This window comes from Colossoma macropomum, unplaced genomic scaffold (assembly GCF_904425465.1).
Source record: "Colossoma macropomum unplaced genomic scaffold, Colossoma_macropomum, whole genome shotgun sequence".
NCBI lineage: Eukaryota > Metazoa > Chordata > Actinopteri > Characiformes > Serrasalmidae > Colossoma > Colossoma macropomum.
The window spans coordinates 1727930-1745429 of NW_023494805.1; the positions used below are offsets into that span (position 1 = coordinate 1727930).

Consider the following 17500-nt stretch of genomic DNA (forward strand, 5'->3'; position numbering starts at 1 on the left):
ATATGCAAAATATGCAGTAAATAACATCTCATTTGCATATGTAAATCTATCAGGGGCTTCAATGCGGTTCTAGATACTTTTATTCACTTACTGGTGGTGGTAGGTCTGCAAAACAACCTTTTGTTGACGCTGACTTTGAACTTTCCATAAAAACTTTAGAGGGACAAAGAGGAGCTGCTTAAGTGCTCAGTAGGTTCTAGAACTCGGGTGGAACCTTTAGAACACTTAAAACACCCAGCAGCTTCCAACACATTAGATACAAAGCTGAAACTGGCTTCTTAAAAAAACAATCCAATGAGAAGTCGGCAAATATGGATTCTAAAACAAGAGTTTTTTTTTTCTTTTTTAAGGAAAAAATTCAAAAAAATTAATTTAAGAAAAAATATTCTTATGTAACGGAATGAAAGTCAATATAAAGAGATTTTTTCCAGAGGAATTTTGAAATTTCTGTCAGTGAAATTTAACTGGAATTTTCTTCTTTTTTTTAGGAAAAAATGCAAAAAATTTAAAAACAAAAATGCAGACAGAAGTTTTTTTGCAGGACAGTGATGATATGCAGAATATGCAGCGGATAACAGCTCATTTGCATATGTAAATGTATTAGTTTTTGGAAAAATCTCCAGTGCAAAAAACAAACAACCCAACCTGTGGGAAGGTCAGTGATGTTCAGGTAAAGTTCACTGAGACACCGACTGTTTTATTAAATGACCCCAGTGACTCATCCTCATTAGCCTGGACAGGTGAGCGCAGCTGTACCTCACCTGGTCATTAAGACCTTAATGAGGTCAAACCAGGCGCTGAACAGGTAAAGAAACGGTTAAGTGTGTAAAAATAGAGGTGGCGGAATTCTGCAGAGCTGGGCTCGGTGAAGCCCCGCCCCCTCCCGCTGTAAGGTGAGGCAGTGGGTGGGGCTTTTACATTCCCTACGCGAGCTCTTCCGCGTGCGCCACTGCTCTGGGAGAGAGGGAGAGCGGAGAGGACGGAGGAGAGAGAGAGTGAGAGTGTGAGAGAGTGTGAGAGAGAGAGTGTCCCGCGTTAGTGTCTGTATCCCGGATTAAAATGAGCGTGCAGGGCTCGCAGGTGAAGCTGCCCATGATGTCCCGCAGGTCCAGCTCCAGGCCGGACCTCACCATGGCCGGCTACAGCAGCGGGAACGGCTACCAGGGCGACCTGAGCGAGAGCTACGTCCAGCACAGCTACACCACCAGGAGCTCGGCGGGGGCAGGAGGAATGGGCAGGTACGAGCTCGAGGGCTCGAGCGCGGTTCTAGATACTGTTCTTCGCTTACTGGCGGTGGTGTTTCTGCAGAACGATGTTTTTTGACGCTGACTTTGAACTTTCTATAAAAAAAAACACAACTTTGGAAGTTCAAAGAAGCTGCTTTAGTGCTGAGTAGGTTCTAGAACTCGAGTGGAACCTTTTAGAACGTTTAGAACGGTTAGAACACCCTGCAACTACCAACACAGCAGATACCAGGCTGAAACTGGGCTTTTTGGAATTTTTCCGTTCCACCTTAAATGCCCGAGGCGCCACAATGGAAGAGCCGCACCATTTAAGGTGGAACGGAAAAATTCCGAAGAGACGTTGGCGAATATGGATTCAAAAAAGTTCTACAGCTTTAAATCGATCAGAACTTTACCAGAAGGTGATTAAACCGCGAGTCGAGACCGTTTTAGTCTTATTGTTTAACAAACGGTGTTAAGATCGTCCTTTAGCCAGGCTTCTGTAACGTAGAACCCGCTGTGAAACGGTGGAACCCTAGAGAACTTTAGGAGTCTGGGTTTTAGTTTCGGTTTGGACTCGACTGGACTCAACTGCACCGTGTGCGGATGAGTAAAGTGCATTATGGGGGTTTAATCAGGGCTGAAAGTCAGTGAAGCAGATGGACTGTGTGGTTATTAATTTACTGCATTAATGTTCATATTTGAATCCGTACGTATGGTTTGTATGTTAGTTGGTTATGAATGTGTTAACAGACTCATAAAGATCAGACACACCTTTCTGTCCACACCTGGACGAGTACAGGTGTGTTTAGTGCTGTGATAACGGCTCTATGGGCTCAGTGCCAATAGAAAGCCGGTATACCTGTATATAAGCTGATATGAAGCCATGTAGAGCGCTTTACAGAGCAGTTTCACAGGTGAAGAAGCATATTTACATATATTTACTCAGATTTAAACATATGCACTGTTTATATTATATTTAGAATATATACTTCATATATATCTGAACATGCAGCTGCATTTATACTGAAATATATTCACACATGTAGGTTAAATATGTGCAGTAGTGTCAAATATTTATACGTCAGATATTTATACGTCAAAAATAAACATAAAAAAGGCAGAAATGTGACACCGATTTTGAAAAATATATGTAGATGTATTTCCTGTATTTCAGTCTAAAAGGGAATTAAAACAGGGGACAACATCGTACATTGTACCGTGTTAATATCTCGAAATAAAGGGATCTTTTTCAAAATATTTTGTCAAAATGATGATTTAATATCTTGAAAAAAATTACATTCTCTCAAAATAATGACTTAAATGATAAATGAAACATGTCTGGATCTGGATCATTCATTTCTGTATCAGTGTTCTATCCCTGTTTACCTGCGTCTCATTGATTAACTACCTCAGACTCACTGCACAGACAGAATGTGTACAGCAGCACATTTCACAGTGTTATATCATAACTTATTACTGCACTGTACATTGGAAGTGCAGTACTGGCGTATATACTGTACGTGTGTATATATTTACAGTTTCTTTTTTCTTCTGTTTATTGTATGTTTTATCTGTATCTGTTGGGCTGAGTTGAATGAGGCTGACGTTACCAGCCTGAAGCTAATCTGTCTGATAATGACTGTTTTTGTTACCCTGAAGCTGAACTGAACATCTGGGAGGTTATAGAGAGACTTTATCCTGAACGGAACAGAGAAAGAGAACAGAGAACAAAGCTAGAAGAGCATTTATTCAGGCTCAGAGTGGGGCTAAAGCTAATGGGGCTAAAGCTACGCTGACAGTAAGAGGATAGTGGACCACTGTCGGCCTGCTGATGGCAGAGCTGGTGGTCCGCTGGTGTTTTGCTCAGCGTTTTCTGGACGGCCCACCAGTGGTTAAGTAGACTGTTAGACGAAATTCCACCGATCACTGCTCAGTTTCCTCTCACAGTCCAGTTGACTGATGTTTCCCTCCTCCTTTCTGTAGTTCTGCTCTGTAAATTGGGTCAGTAAATGACGTTCGTCCAGCTCAGCGTCAGCAACACTTAAAATCCCTGTTCATCAGGCCTGGTCATGATTTCTCTCAGCTGCCTGTAATATTTGTCTAAGTTTATTTTCTAAAATAAAAGTCTCTGTGCATTAAAAACCTGTTTGAGGAGATTAAAACCTAGTTAGAGCTTGTATGCAGGACAGTAATCCGGGTGGTCCGAGGGGGGCCAGCAGTGGCGTACAGTCAGCAAGGTGCCCACCTGATCAGACCAGCGGCTGTCTGGGTAGCAGGGCTGTTGAACTGCAGCAGGAGCAGAGCGAGAGCTTCGTTCTGAGTCTGTAATTCTGGGTTTGCTGGGTTGGGTGAGCTGTGGGTTCTGCCTGATTGTACTGTGGTGTTTATCAATAAATCTGAAGTTGAATCTGAACAGAAACGTTAAACTTCAGCTTCTGTGCTGTTTGAGTCTGTATCACACTCGACTGACCGTCCCTGAAACCACCTCTCCCTAATAATGACCCTAAAACCCCTTATTCTCCTGTACTCAGCGCTGAGAACACTCAGAGTAGAACTGAGAACCTCTAACACTCAGAGAAGAACAGAGAACCTCTAACACTCAGAGTAGAACAGAGAACCTCTAACACTCAGAGTAGAACAGAGAACCTCTAACATTCAGAGTAGAACTGATAACCTATAACACTCAGAGTAGAACAGAGAACCTATAGCACTCAGAATAGAACAGAGAACCTCTAACACTCAGAGTAAAACAGAGAACCTGTACCACTCAGAGTAGAACAGAGAACCTCTACCACTCAGAGTAGAACAGAGAACCTGTACCACTCAGAGTAGAACTGTACATTAAAGTGACGTTCTGTAATCTGTACTGACTCTTCAGTGTGAACCCAGTGCCGGTTCTTCAGCAGGACGTTCAGCTGCAGCTCATAATAATCATCTGTTCTGTGTTCTGTGTTCTTATGGAGTTATCGGTTCCTCAAAGCAAAATAAAAGTCTTTAAACTGGTGGCTGTAAATGAGGAGATTAATAATTAATAGTTTTATTATATTTCATATCTGAAGGTTTGTGTCTCTCCTGGTTGGGTCATTTTACAGAAACGTCCACTTTATGTCTGTCCATAGGAGTCAGTGGTGTTACTGATCCTCACTAGTGTTCCACATAATAAAGGAACACCAGAGACATTTTAATGAACAACGCATTTTACAGAACGGCTGCTAAAATATGGAATTTAATCCATTTGTGTTCTATTATTTCACAGTTACCTCAGAATAAAGTCGGTCACACCAGTGACTTCAGCTAAAAGCTTCATATGAAATCATGAGCTGAATGAGAAAATCTCTGATAACTGAAAGACACAGTGGACTCACCATGAGCTTTTCTTCATAGATCCTCAGAAAACAGGGAAAAGGAAGTCCAGTGATGTCATCACTTATTTGTTATGCAGTAACACCAGTGACTCGACTCCTGGGGGACTTTCATTATATATTTTATAATATTTATTTCACATCTGTTTTCTTTCATGTCATTTAAATCATATATTCCATAGTCATGTATAGATTATTGTAGTTAAAACTGCAGAAAAACACGTTTTTACCTCAAAATATGGCCTCAGCCTTCACACACGACTGTGAGGACGAGCTCTTCTGGCGTGATTGGAGTTCTAGATAATTGATGTACAAACCAGTACTGATAAAACGACGACTCAGGAAGGCGTAACTGCTAAAATAACTTACTGTTTCATTTTGAAATATAAATAAACTGTAACCCTGACATGTTTTTCAAGCTAGGGACACAAAACTGGACGTTTCTGTAGATGTTAATGTTTGATGATGTTGTGTTGTTGACGGTTCACGTTTCTCCTGAATGTTCAGAGTGTTTCTCCTCAGAGGGATCAGAGGTGTTAAGGTGGAGCCTCAGTCTGATTAATGTCTCTCTCTTTCTCTCTGTTTCTCTCTCTCTCACTCTCACTCTCTCTGTCTCTCTCTCTCTCACTCTCTCTCTCTGTCTCTCTCTCTCTCACTCTCACTCTCTGTCTCTCTCTCTCTCTCTCTCTCAGCATGTCCATGTCGATGTCGTCTGGATCTGGTCCGAAAAAGGCTCAGGTACTCTATAACCACTGCATGCAGAGACTCGAGATGGCGCAGCACATCCTCGAAACGGTGAGTAACTCCGATGTCTGCAGGGTTCTCCCCCACAGCAATTTCTCCCCCACAGCGTTCTCCCCCACAGAGTTCTCCTCCACAGCGTTCTCCTCCAACAGCGCTGTTACTGCACCCGTTCATGTACCATACACTCCTAAAAAAGATGGTTCTTCAAGGGTTCTTTAGTAATGGCAGTGGTTCTGTGTACCACTATGGAGACTCAAAGGACCCTTTGCATGCTTAAATGGTTCTTTACGTGGTGAAACTGGAGAATGTGTTGTATATGGTTCTGTATAGCACCAAAAAGGGTTCTTCCATTATTGCAAGCTTGACATTGTAACAATAGCAGAACCATTTTTGGTGCCATATATAACACATTCTCCATCAATCTGGAGAACCATTTCACCATGCAAAGAACCAATTAAGCATGCCGTAGCTTCTCTGAGTGTCCATGGTTCTGTATAGAACCGTTGTCTGTACTAAAGAACCCGTGAGGATCTCTTTCAGGAGTGATTACAGCTGATAAACAGTGGAACCGTCTGTGATCAGTGAGTGTGAATCTGTTCACTGTCTACACAGCGTCTCTCACTCAGACCTCAGACCGCTGTCAATCACAGCCACACAGCCTGTCAGAGTGAAGAGGGCGGGGCCTGTGCTGCAGACACGCCCACACTCGTGGTTTATGGGGTTATTTTGTAAATTAGTTTATCTGAGCTAAACCAACCTGTTTAGAACAGCATTAAAGCTTCTGAGTCGAGAACGATTAAAATACATAAAACATAATGAATCTAATCGATAATCAATACTGAGCTCACAGATCAATACTGTAACATCAGAATGAAGAACAGTGATGACTGTGTTAGATATCAGTGTTAATAAGATTATTCTCCATAATTCCATCACTTTCTTACACGCCTGTTATTGATTATGGATTGATTATTGCTGTGTATTGATTGTTTATTATAGCTCTATATAGTGTATTGATTATGGATTGATTATTGTTGGTATTGTTCTGCTGAGTTCTGCTGAGTTCTGCTGAGTTCTGCTTCAGTTCTGCTTCAGTTCTGCTGAGTTCTGCTGGGTTTGGCAGTGTTGGAGGGTCTGAGGCTCAGATTTCAGGTCTGTGTTGATTGTATCTGTAGCTCTCCTGCTGAGTGAGCTGTTCTGAGCTGCTTCTCACTGATTTAATCGAGATTAATGAACGTTATTCGGTTTATTTCAGGCTCTTTAACCCCAACAGCGCCTGTAGTCCTTCAGGACACTGAGCCATTTTCAGGGTCAAACAGCAGGACCAGAGCGTAAACATCACTTTAAACACTCTTTATCACAAATAACACTGTTTATCACACTTAAACATCACTTTAAACACTCTTTATTACAAATAACACTGTTTATCACACTTAAACATCACGTTAAACAGTCTTTATTACAAATAACACTGTTTATCACACTTAAACATCACTTTAAACACTCTTTATTACAAATAACACTGTTTATCACACTTAAACATCACGTTAAACAGTCTTTATCACAAATAACACTGTTTATCACACTTAAACATCACTTTAAACACTCTTTATCACAAATAACACTGTTTATCACACTTAAACATCACGTTAAACAGTCTTTATCACAAATAACACTGTTTATCACACTTAAACATCATGTTAAACAGTCTTTATTACAAATAACACTGTTTATCACACTTAAACATCACGTTAAACGCTCTTTATTACAAATAACACTGTTTATCACACTTAAACATCACTTTAAACGCTCTTTATTACAAATAACACTGTTTATCACACTTAAACATCACTTTAAACACTCTTTATCACAAATAACACTGTTTATCACACTTAAACATCACGTTAAACGCTCTTTATCACAAATAACACTGTTTATCACACTTAAACATCACTTTAAACGCTCTTTATCACAAATAACACTGTTTATCACACTTAAACATCACTTTAAACGCTCTTTATCACAAATAACACTGTTTATCACAAATAACACTGTTTATCACACTTAAACATCACTTTAAACGCTCTTTATCACAAATAACACTGTTTATCACACTTAAACATCACTTTAAACACTCTTTATCACAAATAACACTGTTTATCACACTTAAACATCACTTTAAACACTCTTTATCACAAATAACACTGTTTATCACACTTAAACATCACTTTAAACGCTCTTTATCACAAATAACACTGTTTATCACAAATAACACTGTTTATCACACTTAAACATCACGTTAAACGCTCTTTATTACAAATAACACTGTTTATCACACTTAAACATCACTTTAAACGCTCTTTATCACAAATAACACTGTTTATCACAAATAACACTGTTTATCACACTTAAACATCACGTTAAACACTCTTTATCACAAATAACACTGTTTATCACACTTAAACATCACTTTAAACACTCTTTATCACAAATAACACTGTTTATCACACTTAAACATCACTTTAAACGCTCTTTATCACAAATAACACTGTTTATCACACTTAAACATCATGTTAAACGCTCTCTAACCTTTATAGCCTCCACAGTCTTTCATTGCACTGAACCATTTCAGCTGGACCCCAGGCTCAGATACAAACATCACTCTGTTAAATCTGAATAACCCATAATAAACTGCCTGTAGTCCCTGTTCGAGTGACTGAGGGCTGTTGGTCAGTTTTCTGAGCAGGGCTGGTGGTCAGTTTTCTGAGCAGGGCTGGTGGAGCTGAACTCTGGAGGTGGGGTTTGTCCTCAGAAACTCTGCTGAACACCTGCTGCTCATTACAGGGGAATAAACGAGTGCAGAGCTGGAAGATCTGCTGATGTGGAACGTGTGTCTGTGTGTGAGTGTGTATCTGTGCGTGTGTGTGTGTGTGTATCTGTGTGTATCTGTGTGTGTGTGTGTGTGTGTATCTGTGTGTATCTGTGTTTGCATGTGTGTGTGTGTGTGTGTATCTCTGAGTATCTGTGTGTATCTGTGTGTATCTGTGTGTGTGTGTGTGTGTGTATCTGTGTGTATCTGTGTGTGTGTGTATCTGTGTGTATCTGTGTGTATCTGTGTGTATCTGTGTGTGTGTGTGTGTGTGTGTGTGTATCTGTGTGTATCTGTGTGTGTGTGTGTGTGTATCTGTGTGTGTGTGTGTGTATCTGTGTGTGTGTGTGTGTATCTGTGTGTATCTGTGTGTGTGTGTGTGTGTATCTGTGTGTGTGTGTGTGTATCTCTGAGTATCTGTGTGTATCTGTGTGTGTGTGTGTGTGTATCTGTGTTTGCATGTGTGTGTGTATCTCTGAGTATCTGTGTGTATCTGTGTGTATCTGTGTGTGTGTGTGTGTGTGTGTGTGTGTATCTGTGTGTATCTGTGTGTATCTGTGTGTGTGTGTGTGTGTGTATCTGTGTGTATCTGTGTGTGTGTGTGTGTGTCTGTGTGTATCTGTGTGTATCTGTGTGTGTGTGTGTATCTGTGTGTGTGTGCGTGTGTATCTGTGTGTATCTGTGTGTGTGTGTGTGTGTGTGTCTGTATCTGTGTGTATCTGTGTGTGTGTGAGTATCTGTGTGTATCTGTGTGTGTGTGTGTGTATCTGTGTGTATCTGTGTGTGTGTGTGTGTGTGTGTGTGTATCTGTGTGTATCTGTGTCTGTGTGTGTGTGTGTGTGTGTGTGTATCTGTGTGTATCTGTGTGTGTGTGTGTGTGTATCTGTGTCTGTGTGTGTGTGTGTGTGTGTGTATCTGTGTGTGTGTGTGTGTGTGTGAGTATCTGTGTGTGTGTGTGTGTGTGTGTGTGTGTGTGTGAGTATCTGTGTGTGTGTGTGTGTGTGTGTGTGTGAGTATCTGTGTGTGTGTGTGTGTGTGTGTATCTGTGTGTGTGTGTGTGTGTGTGTGTGTGTGTGTGTGTGTGTGTATCTGTATGTATCTGTGTGTGTGTGTGTGTGTGAGTATCTCTGTGTGTGTGTGTGTATCTGTGTGTATCTGTGTGTGTGTGTGTATCTGTGTGTGTGTGTGTATCTGTGTGTGTGTGTGTGTGTTTGTGTGTGTGAGTGTGTGTGTGAGTATCTGTGTGTATCTGTGTGTGTGAGTGTGTGTGTGTGTGTGAGTGTGTGTGTGTGTGTGTGTGTGTGTGTATCTGTGTGTATCTGTGTGTGTGTGTGTGGTAGTTGTACAGTGAAGCTATGATTGACTGACTGAGGAGTGAAGTGTGTCAGTGCAGTTTGAGTCTGTTGTTTTACTGTCAGTGATGGATTATGGATTATGGATTGTTTATTATGAATTATGAGTGTGAGACGTTTCAGGTTCTGTTAAAGCAGCGTTTTGTTCTCTCTCAGATTCAGAGACACAGAGGATCCTCTGTCTGTCTGTCTGAGTGAATGTGATCTCCCCTCTGAGTCCGACTGCCTTCACACAAAGACCCTCTGTGTCTGTTAGCTACAGCGCTAACACTTCAGCGCTAACACGCAGCGCTAACACTGCAGCGCTAACACTGCAGCGCTAACACTGCAGCTCCATTTTTATTGATCTGCTACTTGATTAATCATTAAAACAGCTGTTAGAATACTGGATATCTGATGTAGTGAACAGTGGCAGCTCTAGATTATATATGAGTGTGATCAGTTTCACATACAGAGATATTGATCAGAATAAGGGTGTTCAATCACTGAGGTCAGTCCAGTCTGCGGTCTGAGCTGTACTGTACTGTACTGTGACTGTGATAGACTCAGTGTGGAGCTCTGAGAAATAAGGACAGAACTATAATAATAACTGTGTTATTATTACCCGAGGCTCAGTTCAGTTTCTCTGAGGTTTCGTAAGCGAATGATAAAAAGCCCAGCAGCGCTGTGTTTAAACCTGCTGTGCAAATCAGAGCCGTGATTTGACTCAGCGCTTCACTCGCTGAGCTGCACTGAGTCCAGCTAATCAGGACTAACGATGATCTGTAATCACAGTCCAGCAATCTCAATGACCACATAATAACGTAATAATCAGATAACTGCAGATAATGATTGGATTATTAACAATAGAACACCTTGACTTTGCCTGTTGTATTTAATATGAATATTTGGAGCTGATCATCTCCTCTCAGAGCTCAGAGCTCAGACTGACGGTCTGCAGAGTTACATTCAGAGTTTAAGCCTCAATCCCAGACAAACAGACGAGCCGATCTTCCTGCCAAACAAACCTGGAGCTTCATTTATAGAAAATCATCACATTCAGCTCACAGCGCTGGTCAGAAGACCCTCCACATCGTCCAGCCCTGCCCAAACATTCAGACCTGAGACTCTTACAGTGGTTCTGTTCTGATCCATTTAAACCCTGAAGACATTCATAGAGACAGTAATCATCTAAATATATACTCAGCGGTCATTTATAGGGGGTCTGTCCCAAACCGTAACCTCTAAATTCACACTGTTTTCATTTTTAAAACCTTTTTTATATTTTAAAGTGAAGCTTGAAAGTTTTAAACTTATCATTCGTTTTATTTTTAAATAAAAAAAACTTAAAGGCCTATTTTAGCCCCGCCCCAGCATTTCAGAGCAGGAAGTGAGGCTGCATCCCTGTCCCTCATGGCCACATGGTGAGCAGGTAGATCCCATTGTTCTGAAGTAAATGAGTCCCAAAGTCTGAAAATCAGTGTGGAACATTAAGAATCGCCATATTTTCTGCAGTTCAGCACTTTTTAGTGTTTTAATGTAAAATATGATGATTTTCTGTGTGAACAGCTGTTCAAAGCTGTGCTTGCTGGTCTGTACTGGTGTGTATTAACTGCACTGTGTGTGTGTGTGTGTGTGTGTGTGTGTGTTTCAGAATGGTCCTGCATCTGAATTTGATAATGCCATGATTTTGGCTTCAGAAGATATTAAACAGCTGAAAACCTGCGCCATGGAGATGAAAAGCCTCGGCCTGCCCAACGACTGGATCCTCAAAAGGTGAAAACCACAGTAACGCTGTAGTAACATTGTAGTAACACTGACTGTGGGTTGTTTATCAGTCTGTGAACGTGTAATAGTGGACAGTTTACCGATACCTAATCAATACTTCACACAGCAGAATCAATATCCCCAAACATTAAAGGGTCTTAAGTGAACTCACAGCAGCAGATAATACAGTTTATTAATAGCTTTAATGACTCTGCTCTGCCCCCCCGACTCAAACTCAGCGCTGACACTGAGAGATGTACTATATTAATATTCATATACAGTTATTATTGTGTTATTACTGTACATCTGTCAGTGTTGATCATCGTAGTTAACAGGAATCTTTCTGTGTTTTTGTGAATTTCTTGCTGTATTAACTACCGTTAACATTATCCATCATGCTAGCACAGCTAATGCTAATCATCCAGACTGAGATTATTCAGAAGCCGTCATGTTTATTACAGCATGACCACAAACAGTCCTGATAAAAACAGCCACCTAACGAAAATCAATAAATAACGGAATAATAATAGGATTAGCGTTAGCTTAGATCACTGAGCACTGTTCTACCAGGCACTGAAATGTGGAAGCGCATTCTATCCTACAGGTTTAAATGTTCACCACCGCGATGACGGGATTTTCACTGACACTGATGAACGCGTGAAACCTTACGTTGCGTTTATGATCAAAGTTTCTGACCTCTGAGTGGAGAAACTCAAGAGAAAGTTTGAGGTTCTAAAGAGTGCCGAGTTCTCTGAGATGTTTCCGCGTGACGTCAGTTCAACGCGGCGGCGCCCAAAGATCCGAATGTATCCAGTGTGTTGAACAGACTGTTGAGTCTCTGTGTGTTTAAGGTGCTGATAAACACAGAGGCATGAGTGAATAACTGAGGCGAAGCTGTGATTCCTGATCAAACCTTCTGAGTCACTACATAATCGGTGAACTGCTGCAGCCGCCGTACTCTTTCACATAAACACAGCTCTTTGAGTTACGTTTAATTAAAATAGAAACACTTTTTAAGAGCTTTTAAACTCACACAGCCAAACAAGCGCTAGATTACTGTGAGCGTCCATTTACTCCCGAACACAAACTGCAGTTACACGAACGTCTTTATTTGGGACAAACGAGTTTCCGAGGTGAAAATCTTGAGCTTCCTGTAAATGTGGTCCGATTTCGGCAGCTAGTGGGAACATCAGCCAGGCGAGCAGGGCTGCTACACTCAGAGGGGTGAGATCTCAACCACAGTGTGTTTGTTTGTTTGTTTGTTTGTTTGTGTGCAGTGTGGAGGATTGTGTAGTGTTTCAGAATGCAATTATGAGCTCGGTCGGAGGAACCACTCGGAGGAAGCGCAGCAGCGTGAGCCGAGAAGATCCGGGCAGGAACTTCCACGACGCCATGGCCTGGATCATGCAGAAGAAGGTAACCATACTGCTTCAGCATCTACCACAAATTATTCAGTATCTACCACAAATTATTCAGTATGTACCACAAAATATTCAGTATCTGCCACTAATTATTCAGTATCTGCTTCAAATTATTCAGTATCTGCTTCAAATTATTCAGTATCTCCTTCAAATTATTCAGTATCTACCACAAATTATTCAGTATCTACTACAAATTATTCAGTGTCTATTACAGGTTATTTAGTGTCTATTACAGATTATTCAGTATCTACGAGAAATAATTTAACGTCTACTTCACATTATGAGTGTCTGAAATATTCAGTGTCTGCTGTGAATCTGTTGTGTGAGTTATGTGGTGAGGAACTGGACCACTAGTTTCCACTGGCTGTGTTTAATAGTTGATGTGGTTCTAGATTAGTGGTTCCGTGTCTGAACTGTAAGTGTTAGATTTCCTGTTTCCACTCAGTGTTTCAGTCGTCTGTGTTTCTGTGTAGCTGCCAAAGTAAACAGAGGCAGCCCTGATCCAGCAGCTCCTCTCCGACAATAAGAACAGACTCAGTCGGGATTCTGTGTTTATGTACAAACAGAACCCTCAGGAATGTCCAAATACCAGAATCAGGAAAAAAACAAATGAATTAAACATGACCAGGCAGAACCGTCCAAAACAGACAACCATACTCATATATGCTTTATTGTTTTTACTATTTTAAACAAAGGAGGAAAATAATGAAGACATAAAAACTATAAACTGGGAAAGAACAGTGATTAAAATGTGCTGAACAAATACAAACTTTCACCTGTTTTACATTCTTCACAAAATGCAACACACACTCGAATTCTGTGGGCTACGGTCGGTTCAGACGGAATTTTGTGGGCTACAGTCGGTTCAGACTGAATTTTGTGGGCTACAGTCGGTTCAGACTGAATTTTGTGGGCTACAGTCGGTTCAGACAGAATTTTGTGGGCTACAGTCGGTTCAGACTGAATTTTGTGGGCTACAGTCGGTTCAGACGGAATTTTGTGGGCTACAGTCGGTTCAGACTGAATTTTGTGGGCTACAGTCGGTTCAGACGGAATTTTGTGGGCTACAGTCGGTTCAGACAGAATTTTGTGGGCTACAGTCGGTTCAGACAGAATTTTGTGGGCTACAGTCGGTTCAGACAGAATTTTGTGGGCTACAGTCGGTTCAGACTGAATTTTGTGGGGCTACAGTCGGTTCAGACAGAATTTTGTGGGCTACAGTCGGTTCAGACGGAATTTTGTGGGCTACAGTCGGTTCAGACAGAATTTTGTGGGCTACAGTCGAGTTCAGACAGAATTTTGTGGGCTACAGTCGGTTCAGACGGAATTTTGTGGGGCTACAGTCGGTTCAGACTGAATTTTGTGGGCTACAGTCGGTTCAGACAGAATTTTGTGGGCTACAGTCGGTTCAGACAGAATTTTGTGGGGCTACAGTCGGTTCAGACAGAATTTTGTGGGCTACAGTCGGTTCAGACGGAATTTTGTGGGGCTACAGTCGGTTCAGACTGAATTTTGTGGGCTACAGTCGGTTCAGACAGAATTTTGTGGGCTACAGTCGGTTCAGACAGAATTTTGTGGGCTACAGTCGGTTCAGACAGAATTTTGTGGGGCTACAGTCGGTTCAGACTGAATTTTGTGGGCTACAGTCGGGTTCAGACAGAATTTTGTGGGCTACAGTCGGTTCAGACAGAATTTTGTGGGCTACAGTCGGTTCAGACGGAATTTTGTGGGCTACAGTCGGTTCAGACGGAATTTTGTGGGCTACAGTCGGTTCAGACGGAATTTTGTGGGCTACAGTCGGTTCAGACGGAATTTTGTGGGCTACAGTCGGGTTCAGACGGAATTTTGTGGGCTACAGTCGGTTCAGACGGAATTTTGTGGGCTACAGTCGGTTCAGACGGAATTTTGTGGGCTACAGTCGGTTCAGACGGAATTTTGTGGGCTACAGTCGGGTTCAGACGGAATTTTGTGGGCTACAGTCGGGTTCAGACTGAATTTTCTGGGGCTACAGTCGAGTTCAGACGGAATTTTGTGGGGCTACAGTCGGTTCAGACGGAATTTTGTGGGCTACAGTCGGGTTCAGACGGAATTTTGTGGGCTACAGTCGGGTTCAGACTGAATTTTGTGGGCTACAGTCGGTTCAGACAGAATTTTGTGGGCTACAGTCGGGTTCAGACAGAATTTTGTGGGCTACAGTTGGTTCAGACGGAATTTTGTGAGCTACAGTCGAGTTCAGACGGAATTTTGTGGGCTACAGTCGGTTCAGACGGAATTTTGTGGGCTACAGTCGGTTCAGACGGAATTTTGTGGGCTACAGTCGAGTTCAGACGGAATTTTGTGGGGCTACAGTCGGGTTCAGACGGAATTTTGTGGGCTACAGTCGGTTCAGACGGAATTTTGTGGGGCTACAGTCGAGTTCAGACGGAATTTTGTGGGCTACAGTCGGGTTCAGACGGAATTTTGTGGGCTACAGTCGGTTCAGACAGAATTTTGTGGGCTACAGTCGGTTCAGACGGAATTTTGTGAGCTACAGTCGAGTTCAGACGGAATTTTGTGAGCTACAGTCGGGTTCAGACGGAATTTTGTGAGCTACAGTCGAGTTCAGACGGAATTTTGTGAGCTACAGTCGGTTCAGAATCAACCAGCTTCTAAGACTGAACTTTGGAGGTGTGACTGCAGATTCTTTGAGGAACTGAAAGTGAGTCTCCTGAGAAGAATGTCATAAAGTGAAACTATGTTTAGTTGCTGGAGCTTCTGTATAATTTTCTGTTCTGAATACATTTTTTTGTTTTTTGTTCTGATGCTGAAAAAAATCAATAACTTATAATTCATGTCTGTTGTGAGTGTAAATTCAGTAAATGAAGGGGCGTCTGACTTTACACAGTGCTGCTCTCGGTGCAGTGAGCTGTTCATCATTACACTGGAGATATGAGGAAATGTAGAGCTGTCGATCAGGTTTCTGAGCTCAGCTGGTGTTTCTGATCTGAAGTCCAGTCCTGAAGTCCAGTCCTAGTTTTGTGTGTCTGAGTTTAAAGCAGTGTGGAGCAGGTAGTGGAGGTGTTGGGGCTCAAAGTCCAGTCCGAACTGGTTTCTCAGCAGTGTGTGGGGTCGAGAGGGAGCAGTCTGAACTGCATGACAACATCTGAATGGAACTCACCCAACACACACTCACTCACACACACACACTCACACACACACACACACACACTCCTCCAAATCCTCAGACCTGCTGAGTGTGATTGTGTGTGTGTGTGTGTGTGTGTGTAAGCAGGTCCTGCTTATCTCACATTCCTGTGGAAGACACACTCTGCCAAAAGGGGATGGTGAAAGTGAAAAAGGGGCGAGAGAGAGAGAGAGAGAGAGAGAGAGACAGACAGACAGACAGACAGAGAGAGACAGACAGACAGAGAGAGAGACGCTGTGTGTGAGAGAGAGAGAGAGAGAGAGAGAGAGAGAGAGAGAGAGACGCTGTGTGTGTGTGTGAGAGAGAGAGAGAGAGAGAGAGACGCTGTGTGTGAGAGAGAGAGAGAGAGAGAGACGCTGTGTGTGAGAGAGAGAGAGAGAGGGAGTGAGAGACACTGTGAGAGAGAGAGAGAGAGAGAGAGAGAGAGAGAGACACTGTGTGAGAGAGAGAGAGAGAGAGGGGGAGAGAGACACTGTGTGAGAGTTGGGCTGTTAGGGTTTTCCCATGGCGGTGTTTGTGTGAAAGCTGAAACTTCAGATGAACTGAAAGGAAAAGCTGGAAATCTGACAGTAATGAATCTGACTCTGGTTCTGATTTGGATAGACGCTCTGTGGGGGGGGGTGTTGGCATGTTTGGGTCACTGGCGCCTCAGGAATAAAGGCGGGGGTGGGGTGGGGGGTTGGGGGCGTGACTCCTTTTCAGTTGTTGTGTAAGGCTGGAGAGAAGCTGTGGTGGTGAACCTGCAGTAACAGAGGGCTTTTAAGCCTGCAGGGTCGCCATGGCAACCAGAAACACTGCACTTCACTGCATGCACTGTTTCACTCATGGCTTCTGTTCCCGTAACTCAGAGCTGGCAGATCCACCGTTTCCCACCAGATCGGGCTGTTTAACAGGGCAGTCGTGGGTGGAAGTCACAGTCCAGCGCAAACCGTCTTATGAGTGTGTGTTGATCCCCGTGTTGAACATCTGGCAACCCGAGGACACGCAGGCGTGTGATGCCACAGCTGGAGAGCTCTGTAAGGAGACGCACTGGACCGTTAATTAAAAGACCTGTTAGATGTGGAGATCATTTTATTAAATGTGTTTATTTATATTTACACCAGTAAATAAACACCAGTTAAACACCAGTTCAGCCTCAGCTCTGCTGCTTTTCAGGGTCCTTTCATTTACATGTTGGACTTGTCAGTTGAATCACTTCCTCATTTTCCCGGTACGTGATCTGCTCCTCAGATTAGAGATGATATTCTTTACTGCAGCTCCTGATCCCTCTGTTACTTTACAAACATCTCGTTAGTAAATTAGTGACATGACTGCTAAATAGAGCATTGAGCAAAACATCATAACATCTGTCAAACATCATAACATCTGTCAAACATTATAACATCTGTCATAACAGTTACAATAATGTTAACATGACTGCTATTACTGAACAGTCAGTCATAACATCAAACATCATAACATGTCATAACAGTTTCTGTAATGTTGACAATGTTATTACTAAGCATAATTGGTCATAACATCAAACTATAACATCTGTCATATAACGTTAAATTACTGAACACAGTCATAACATTAAGCATTATATTGTCAAACATA

The 17500-nt window shown here is 42.2% G+C and overlaps 1 protein-coding gene across 1 annotated transcript in view; it reads left to right on the forward strand.

The window, feature by feature from the left end:
• Nucleotides 1-934: 934 nt before the first annotated feature.
• The window catches only part of dspa (desmoplakin a), a 44128-nt gene continuing 27562 nt past the window's right edge, over nucleotides 935-17500 (forward strand). The window contains 4 exon segments of the mRNA XM_036597232.1: nucleotides 935-1238; nucleotides 5281-5383; nucleotides 11187-11308; nucleotides 12577-12715. Of these exon segments, the coding sequence (XP_036453125.1) occupies nucleotides 1060-1238; nucleotides 5281-5383; nucleotides 11187-11308; nucleotides 12577-12715 (543 nt within the window). The 5' untranslated portion in view covers nucleotides 935-1059.